The sequence below is a fragment of the Rhamphochromis sp. 'chilingali' genome (genome assembly GCF_963969265.1).
Source record: "Rhamphochromis sp. 'chilingali' genome assembly, chromosome: 18".
Classification (NCBI taxonomy): Eukaryota; Metazoa; Chordata; class Actinopteri; order Cichliformes; family Cichlidae; genus Rhamphochromis; species Rhamphochromis sp. 'chilingali'.
In genome coordinates, this window is record NC_137945.1 from 15,924,963 (window position 1) to 15,935,426 (window position 10,464).

The 10,464-nt window shown below is 40.4% G+C and overlaps 1 protein-coding gene across 1 annotated transcript; it reads right to left on the reverse strand.

Moving 5' to 3' along the window:
- Nucleotides 1–1,334: 1,334 nt before the first annotated feature.
- slc35g2b (solute carrier family 35 member G2b) lies at nucleotides 1,335–4,901 on the reverse strand. The gene is made up of 2 exons (XM_080865103.1): nucleotides 4,387–4,901; nucleotides 1,335–3,260 (listed from the first exon to the last, which is right to left on the reverse strand). Exon 2 carries the CDS (start codon nucleotides 3,232–3,234, stop codon nucleotides 1,984–1,986), a length of 1,251 nt encoding a protein of 416 aa, XP_080721229.1. The 5' UTR covers nucleotides 3,235–3,260; nucleotides 4,387–4,901; the 3' UTR covers nucleotides 1,335–1,983.
- Between the last annotated feature and the right edge of the window lie 5,563 nt (nucleotides 4,902–10,464).

Sequence of the window (10,464 nt, forward strand, 5' to 3'; positions counted from 1 at the left end):
TACATAAAAAGTGCAAGCTTGCCCTTCAGCAAGCATCGCGTTAAATGCTGCCTACGTGTTTTTAGTATATGACAACTGTAGTTTTCTCAGCATTAATAAGCATTTCAAAGAAATGCCCAGTCATCACCAACCGTGCGATACACAAAACGAATCTACATAAAATAACTCGTCATCCAATCCCATTCGGGCTCCACATGTGAAATGATGATACATCTATTAAACGTCTCTGTGGTGAAGATACTTGCAGAGTAATTTGGAAGGCTGTGCAACTCGCTGCAGGATGCAATCTGTTTCCTGCTCAAACAGATGGGCCTGCCCTACATGTATTCTGTGATCTGCACCCAAAACTAGACTATAATACTGCATGTATAGTGGATTATAAACTCCATCTAATACTTCTATTCACTTTTTAATATAAATTGGACTGTTTAAAATAAAATATGGCATGGTGGAATGTGTTTTGAGTCACTTTCTTATTAGCTTGAGAAAGATTTTGTCCACATTTTCTCTGCAAATGGATCTAGCTTGTTGTTTTAGTCATTTTGTATTATTCAATAGTAGTAGACTGTCATTACACAGGCGGATTTGATTTACTGCTTATATTGTTGCTGTAATAAGGGTATATTACTGGTCCCATGACATTTATTACCTATTTGTGTGCAAATAAGGTTATTATTCAATAGATTGTCATCAGCTGTGCACAGTCTCAGATCAATTTGCTCCATCAATATGCTTCCATTTCTACTGCATACACAAAACATTCGCTTCCTGGCTTTCTGAAGTAAAATAATTTCCTAGCTCTAGCAGTCTAAATGAAGTGGATCCTGAATGCCACCTGCTGGGCTATCAGTGAATCATGCGTTTGTGTCAGCTGTGAGCAAGCATCATCCCCTCTTTTCATCCACTCTGCATCCTCATTTTGTTCTTATTTCATTCCATTGCTTTTGCTTTGCCTTGGGGAAACGTAGAGCTCAAGTGGTCTTGGTTTTTCCCAACAGAGAAAAGGAGACGTCACTGGTGAGACACTGAATCACCCACTACAGAAAAAGCAAATGGTCTCACGCTGTCAAAAGGCAACTCTAATTCAATACAGTGCACCTGCCTCTGGGCATTAGTTTGATATGCATCTGACAGTAAACAGAAGCAGAATCTAGGGTTATAATCGCCAGTGTTAAGTATCAACTAGGCGACGGGGCCAGAGCATACGTGATAGGGAGCAGCAACAACAAAACAACAGTTTGTGCACAAAATATAAGGAATTATAGACAAGACCTTTTATTTTTCAAAGTCACATTTGGCCTCCAGTAAATTTGGAGTCTGTTTGTGGTGTTCAATTTAGATTTAATAAGAACAATATCACATAATGCCACAGCCTGCAGCCTATCACATAAAGGACATTATATTCTACTTTGTAGCTTCGCTGGCTCATCTGTAATTGTTTCTTTGAAGAAATTATACTGTCTTGGAAAGCAACAGCTTAGGAGCCACACAAATAAATACCAGTTGTTTTTTTGTTTTTGTTTTGTTTTTTATAAAAGGTTGGGCTGTTTCTAAAGTTCTTATTTTATTCCTTTTATGTAGCGTGACCCATCTCTGGGCTGACATTTACAGAGATACATCTTTGCTGATTTTACATTGACATTCACAAGACCAGATCCCACGGGGTCAATTTGATTTCAAATCTTGGAGCGTGGTAAAGCACACAAACTAAACAGATCATTTTCATGCCCAACATTTTGGCCAGTCACACAACTGATTAGACATTAAAGCAATACTACTGGGGGCAAAGTCGTCACCATGTTATATCTGCCTTTTTTTTATTATTATTTCCCACACAAATATTAAGACACCATTTTTTTTATTAGTTACACAACTGGCACTCATTTGACAACACAACAATACAAAATCATCAGATGACGACCCAGACATTCTTTGAATTGTACAACCAAGCAACATTGTAAACAATTAGACTGACATCTAAATTCATTTGATGGGTGAGTCCAGGATCTCTTGGTAATCCTGCCGAATGGCTCTGCTCACCCTGTACAGCTTGACTCCAGTCAGAGTAAACACACTAATCATGATGACTAGGCCCCCGATGACGTCATAGACAGAGGGGATCATCCTCAGAACGATGAGCTGGAGAAACATGGCAACCACAATCTCCAGGTGCTGCACGGTGCTCACTAAGGCTGGATGAAACTTATTTAGAGCATAGTAGACTCCGAGAAATGCCACAGTGGAGCAGATACAAATCCCAATTAAATAGCCCCAGGTCTCCGCATCCAGAGGAATGATGGGCTCCTGCATGATAAACATGGTGGAGGCGCCCCAAACTGTGCCCGTCCAGCCGAAGGTAAAGAGTGCGGTCCACATGCTGACCCGCTCCTTAATGGCCCTGTAGACGATCATGGAGAGGGCAGCAGTCATGCCGGCCATCACTGTCATTGTGTAGCCAAAGGCCTCCTTCCAAAACCCCAGCCTGGACTTCTCCTCATCTGCTACATTTGGCACCATAACCAGGCACAAGCCAAACACGCTTCCTACCACTGTGACTACATCAGTATAGCCCAGCCTCTCATCCAGCAGCAGGAAGGCTAGAACTGCACTGAAGACTGTGGTGGAGGCACGCCACATGATAGTGCCATTGCTAGGTGGTACTATGGCAAAGGATGTGTAAGCGCAGGTGATTGAGATTACGTTGCAGACACCGTAAAAGAAGAGACGCAGTCGATAGCCCTTGGGGCCAAAGGGGGCTTCGTGGTAGTAGAAGACCACCAGGATGGACAGCACTTGGATCACCGAGCGGATGAATAGTAGCTCAAGAGAAGGAACTTTAGAACGGTCAGCTGCTAAACGAGTAATCAATGCCACACAGCCATGAGCTACTGCTGCCCCAAACAAGGCCATCCAGGTCACCCTGGAGGCCAACACATTCGCCTCGCCAAAGCTGGCCAGCTGCCCCTCAACGCCCTTGTCTCTTTGCACACTTGGCTGCTTAGGTTGGGTTTCCATGGTTCCAAAGAAAGTCCTGCCACCTTTGCTATCTGACACCAGTCTCTTCCCCACATTGGCTTCAGCAAAGGCGCCAAAGTCCTCAAAAGAGGGTGCATCGTCATAGCCCTCATCTCCAGGCTGAGGGAAGTGAGTGGCATATTTCACCGTCACTGTGTTGGGGTGAATCTTGACCCGCTTTTTTGATCCGTACTGAAGCGAAGATGAAGATATATCCATGTTGTATGGGCGTCAAATGGGGCAATCTGAAAAATGAAGTGAAATCCATTACAGTGTAACAGCAACCAAAGTGCTGTCAAATATTTGGACTTAGTTTAGAGGTTTGCATAATTTATCTCTCAGTATCCAAACCGCCACACTCACATGTATCCAAAATACACATGTGCTGACACACAACAAAAATCTCTCACGTTACCTCGTCGCTGTTACCTTTTACCCTTCCTAGATTTACACTTGTGTTACATTGCCTCTGTGTATATAGGCTGTGTATATCCCGTGTGAGCTCATAAAAGCCAAGCAGCAAACATTGTGAGGCTGATGCAGTCTGATGGGGATGAAATTACATAACAGGGATCCACCAGGGGATGATATATGAATGTGGGCCACTTATGAGCTGAATGGAACTGCACACCATAAATAAGCAAATCCTGTAGCTATGTCGGTGTGTGTGAAAGGGTTAAATGGAGGGGAAGAGTTTGAACCTTTTCTACTTTGTTTTATACAGCGCAAGGATTTAGCTTCAGTAGCCTTACTGATTATTAATATTCATTATAAAATATAATTTTCAAAGTGTAAAGCCTAAATATATTTATATATACTGTGAGTATGAAGTAGTGCCTCTGATGTTTGTTTGTTTTTTCTTAACTCTAAAATTTATGGCTACTGCAGCATTCATTTGGGCAATACACAGCACATCAAAACCACAAGGGGGCAGATAGGTACTCTTGTTTGTCGTCTCTCTTCCTCTTGCTCCTCCTTTTTGAAATATAGATGAATATAACTTCATTACTGATAATTAACACAAGTCACACGTATATAAGGTATTAAAAAGCCTAAAGCCTAAAACAATGCTTTCTAACACCTACAGGACATTCATTACTTAACATCGTATTTTTAGCTGGCCAAACCAATTAAAGCGATTTATTTTCCACCGATGTACGAAAAAATTTAATAAGAACGTGTTTTCAAACCGATAATTATTTAAGATAGTAGACTATCTTAAATGCCACATTTTTTTCATGTCATTCAATCTCGTTGAAATCTGGTTAAATGTATATTTAGATACCTGTATTTTGACAAGCTCCTATGTGAGCCATTATAGCGCCAACTTAGCGTAGAGAGAGGAAAACATGTTATCGGTGAACGTCTTACCTTTTTGTTCCTTAAATAGTTCCTACTGTTGCACGGATCCGGGTTTTTGTCATAAAAGAAGATTTTGTCGAATTTCTTGGTCCTTACATTCGCTCATCTGCAACTGCCATTTCTCCATCTTCCGTCTCAAGTGGAGCGCCTTTTCTTTTTTCTTTTTTTTTCTTTTTAAAAAAAGATGCGTGCTGCTTAGGTTTTTCGTTCTCCACTCTCTCGACGGACACTCCTTCTGCCTCTGATGAAGCTGAAGCTGCTGTTGCCGAGGCGGGTGATGATGATGCTGGTGCTGATGATGAAGTTGAAGGAGGGGATGGAGGAGAGGAGCAACTGTCACTGTCACAGCCAGCGGTTACTCTTCCTCATTCTCCTCCTCGAGAGTCCTTCCCACCTAGGCTCGCTCATAGTCATCATCCCTCAGGGAAAAGAGAAGCGCGTCTGTCATTCATCATCATCATTTTCATTAGATTAAAACCCCCATCCACTTTAAGAGCAGCATTTGAATTTCCTATGCGACTTAGTTATGGAGAGATGCAAGAAATATTAAAGTGCAACCAGGTTATTCTTATTCTCTTCTTTACAGACATTTTGAACATGTATCACTTTTACTGCACAATATATAAAGCAATTTATGTAATTACAGTATATTTCACACACTGTGCTTTATCTCTTTATCTCTTTTCAGCTCCTGGTATATTCTAAATTGCCCACAGGTGTGAATGTGAGTGCAAATGGTTGTCTGTCTCTCTGTGTTAGCACTGCCACAGAATGACAACCTGTCCGGGGTGTACCCCACCTCTCGCCCTATGGTAGGTGAGATAGGCCCAGCCCCCTAGCAGCCCTGACAAAGGATAAGGAGAAGAGGATGGATGGATGGATATTTTGCTAGACTAACCCCCTAACCCTAACCCTCTGATGTTGTGCCAGGAATCTGCTGGAACCACTCAATTCTTATTGGAGTCCTATTGGACTTCACATCTCTCAGCTCCTGGTACTTGCCTCTTTTCTCATGCTGTTTTTTCCTGATGTTGCTGTCCTCTGTGATTGCCACCTCTATCAAAACGTTGGTCTTCTACTCTTCATCAACCATCAGTATGTGTCCCTGTCCAGCAGGTGGTTGCCTGTCTTGAAGAAGACCCTAGCCCTATTGTTCTCACCCACCTTTGGTGGTGTCTCCAATCAGGACTTGGCAACCTCTAGTCCATGCATCACAGATATTTCTAAACATGGGACTATGTTTAGAAATATCTGTGATGCATGGACTAGAGGTTGCCACTTGGTTGTACCTCTCAATGTACATGCTCCTCTTACAAACTGCTACTATGCAGCATATACATTATAAGCGGACTTGAGATTCCCTATAATCCCATATCCACGGGATACCATAATAAGATTTGATAATTCTATGTGGGAATAAAGACCAAAGCCCCCAAAAACATGCCATATAAAAAGGTAAAACATCCTGAAAGGACAATTAAGGCGTGACATATGGTGGCTGGAACTTGATGAAAAGTAAGAGTAAATTTGTAGTTTATAGTCACCTCAAGATGAAGGAAGTTGAAAGCTGTTAAATTAGACTGTCGACTTTACTCCCACAGGCAATGCTACAGGAGCCTCAGCTGCTAATATAGATCATAATGCCATTAGCTGCCACTGCCTGTGTAACATGTCGGATTTTAATTGGTACCGTGCACAGAGGAAGGTGATTTGTGAAGCTGTGGCAATTAACTTTGTGTCAACATTTACATTAAGCTATTTACAGTCACCGTAAATCAGACAGCAGGGAACTGTCATTTTAGGGGTTATAACTAACCTATTAAGGGAGCCAATAAAGGTCGCTGTATAGAAGCAGCAATTATTATGAATGAACAGGTCACCTAATAGTGCTCATATGTTTGTCCATCATATGAATAAAAGGTCAAATTGCTGCATACATAAACACTACATAAACACTAATGTCACAAAGTTTGTTTCTTGATGAGGTAGAACTAGTCCAAATTTGTTGCACTGATAAATAATTTAATATATAAAGAGTACACATTATAGCCTACCTACCACCTCATATGGTTAAACATTCATCTTCAGGAAGGGCTGCAACTGCAAACTCATTATCTCACAAAGGCAACTTATTTTCTCCCAGATTACGTGTCATGTGGTGTATCAAAAATTCTTTGCTAATCAACATATCTTTTCTTTGCTTTTCCATTATTGCTCCTTATCAGGCAACCAGTCCTGTATTAAATAGGGTTGGATTCCTCACCGTGGTAACCCAGAAAATGGAAGAGAAGCTTCTAATGTGGCAGCTGCTGTAAAGGGTCCCAAATCGTTATCTTTTTCTAAGCTTAAATAAGATGCTTGTCTGCCTAAAGCTAAACCAAATCTTAAACAGTCACGAAAATAGTAACAAACTAAGTAAAATCACGCAGTGCCACTCAGGAGATTATTCATTACTGCATAATGTTTACTGGAAGCAAAATATGTTTACTTTAAAATCTTTTTTAAGGCAATTTTTAGGCATGAAACAAGGCGACACAGGCGTGTTTCTACCCCTTTAAAAAGGCTAATTATGTGTTTGCACCCAGCTAATTTTGCCACGTCCTCTCATTTTATTATTAGCGATGCATTATTTTATAACAAAAACATTGATGAGATGGAACATTTGGACTACTGGGAGGCGTTGAAAGAAGTGAAATCCTGGAGGATTTTTTATTGTCTCATTTAACCGGGGAATGGCTTTGTTCTATCAAATATCTCCAGGGAGATAGCAACATGTTAAGCTCCACTAATCCTGACTGCACCAATTTTATGTCTGGCATTTTGAAGAGGCAGCTCACAAGCAGAGGTATCTTTAAAATAAAAGCCTATTGATTGCATTATACCACCTACAGAAAGCACCGGCCCTCTGTAAGGTCTTTTCATGTAATTCCTATTCCTCTGATGCCCTGAGCGGAGAACATTCTGTAAATGAATCAGACTCTTAGACAACAATGGGCACGTAATGACAAGACCTCGGTGGCGATAGCAAATCATGTTTGTTATTATTTGCTGTGAAGCAGCAGTTTTCAGTCCAATGTCTTTGCATGCACACAAACATTTCAAGACAACATAAAAAATGATATATTCGGCCGGCACCACATGCAGTTAATCAATGCAAAAATCTCAAGAGATACACATAAGAAGTTGTTTACATTTTTTTAAAGTTAATTTTAAGCAGTTGTTTAACTAGATTTGCCTTGTGCTTGCGTTGGTCCATAGAAACCCAGCCAGGTACGAGATATGCAAATGAACAGTGACTGGAAGTCTTACAGACATTGCAAAAATTGTGTTTTACTGAAATGTGGCAAGATTTGCTAAAAAAATATCAAAAATGATTTCACATATAGTATTTCAGTGCTGGCAACAGTTGCACAAGCTGTTATATGTTACCTGACTCCACAGCTGTCACCTCATATCCATCTTTCTTTTATTTCCTTCAGAGAAGTGTTCTCTACTGAAACTGGAGCCTTGTATTACCCCTGCTTGCTTGTTGTTGAACATAGTGGAGAAAAAATGAGAGCCTCGAGGTGTTTTTGTGTTGATCACCAACTGGACCCCCCTCCCTCCACCTTCCTCGTTTGGTATTTCACAAAAAATCAACAAAGGACGTGTTTCTCATTCATCTTCTATTTTGGGCTTTAGCAATTTCTTATTGATTAAGCAATTATATCTCTGTTTCCCGAGACCAGGAGAAGATGGTGACAAGCAATCCCTTTAGTTGTTATGGGGAATGTAACAGCTGGCCTGTCACTGACATCCAATGAAATGAGCTGAAGTTGGTGTATGTGTAGTCCTTTTAGGATCTTTTAGGATTGTGCAAACCAAGCAGTAAAGACTATATGCTCGGCCCAAACGTTTTGCATTAACTGGCCAGACTAATGCTAATTATCTACATGCATAATGATGCACTAATTTATGAACACATTAACAGCAATTTTAGTTCATCCATTTGTTGCTAGAAACACATTTTGAATGTTGCAAATTGTGGTTCGGTGTTGTTTGCTCCTAATTCACTTTGACTGTGAGAACGCACTGGTAATGTGTAGCCAGCTGTCAAGGACCAAGCCAAACTGTTACCAGCATAATGATACCTGCAGACATTGCTCTGAGAATAGCTCAGCGAGATTCCTGCAGGTTTTGTTTTCTGTCTATGTACTGAACCCAAAATCAAATAGTGCCCCATACTTTCATGAATCACAAATAGGGCAACTCAGCAGCTTGTTCTAAATCAAGCCTTTTAAATTATGCATGAGCAGGAGAGGTTTCCCTTCGTGAAACGAAAGAAAACAAGAGAGAAATTATGATTTTTTTCTGAGTCAAATGATGTAATAATTATCTAATCACACACCTCAACTATGAATGAGTTATCCCTGATCTGATATGTATTAAAATAATATCTTTATTCATGAACATTCATATATGCTTTTAGAAGAAAAGATTGCCATACGCTCATCCAAAGGCCATCAGCTCTTGTAACAAAATGGGATGGAAAGCTTATTCATCTCAGAAAGGTATAATTTCACCTGGAAGCCAAACATACACCGGGGGAAGACGGCGCATGGAGGAGTTAACTTCATTCATTTGAATCTGTCACCACAATGAGCTCATACTGTACCTTTGAAGATTATTCTTTTCATATCTGCCAGAGATCAGATACAATGATGCACTACTTAATCAGCTGCACTCATCACTGCAGATATTCCAGCAATTATTCATGTGATAATAGCCTGCAATATTATTCAAACCATCAGCTTGATAATGAACCTTTTTGGACTTTTTCCACATGTCTTCTACACTTCTTGTATGTACTGTAGCAGATGATGAGACTTAACACATTTAATTTATTTATTTTTGGATGCTCTGTTATTATTAGATCCTCAGAGCAGTTGAGGCTGAGAATAATTGGGTCCTTAAGCTCCAGCAGCTGTTTTTTTTTTTTAAGAGTTCATCCCTCAGTGCGAGTACCTACTAAGTAAATAGCCAGTAAAGAAAGCTGTGATGACTTTCTTATGGGAATTTTTAATCTCTGCATAATTTGGGTGGAGGATGCTGTGGCCTGTCGTTACTTTCAGATGTTTTGCAGCCAGCTTACGTCATAGCTAGTACACTGTGTGGCTGTAGGTTGAGACTTTGATTAGAGTTGATGTGTGTGAGACGCAGATGGGTAAGTTTAAAGTTCACAAGTTTATTTTCTGTGAGTATTTGTCATGTGGAAAGCTGCGTCAAACACATTTATCAGGTACACCTGTTCATCTGCATGTAAACCAAATTATCTAATTAGACAGTCGCATGAGAGCAACTCAGTGTATTTAGGCATGTAGAAATAGTAAAGACAAATTGAGTATTAGAAAGGGGAATAACGTTGATTTAAGTAACTTTGAACGTGGCACAGTTGCTGGTGTCAGGCTGAGAGAAAGTATGTGAGAAACTACTTTTCTACTGGCATCAGCAGTTTCTGAAATACTTTTGCTTTTTTGAACCATTCTCTGTAAAACATCCAGTGAGCATCAGGGTGAAAATAAAGGAGAATGGGCAGACTGTTTCTAGCTGATAAGAAGGCAACAGTAACTCACATAACCACTTTTAAGATGAGTTAGAGCAGCAGGAAACTAAACTATGACAGCATGGCTCCATCTTGTATCACCAGTTCAGGCTGCCAGTGGTGGTGTAATGATGTGGGGCAGATTTTCTTGGCACACTTTGGGCCTCTTATTACCAACTGAGCATCGTTTAAACACCACAGCCTAAAACTAGCTTTTAGACAATGGTAATTCATTGTACTCAAATGGCCTCCACAGTCACTAGAGCTCAATCCAACAGAGGACTTCGTAATCAGGTGGAACTCATGGATATCCAACAAATCTGCAGCAAATGTGTGATTCTATCGTGTCAGTTTGGACCAAGATCTCTAAGGAATGTTTGCAGCAACTTGTTGAATCGATGTCATGAAAAATGAAAGGAGCTCAGAAGGCAAAACAGGATCCAAACCTAGAACTAGCAACATGTACCTAATAAATTGGCAGGCGAACATCTTCACATTTTTAATTC

Coding starts and splice junctions, on each gene's coding strand:
- slc35g2b (XM_080865103.1), bottom strand. CDS start 3,234: ATGGATATATCTTCATCTTCGCTTCAGTACGGATCAAAAAAGCGGGTC.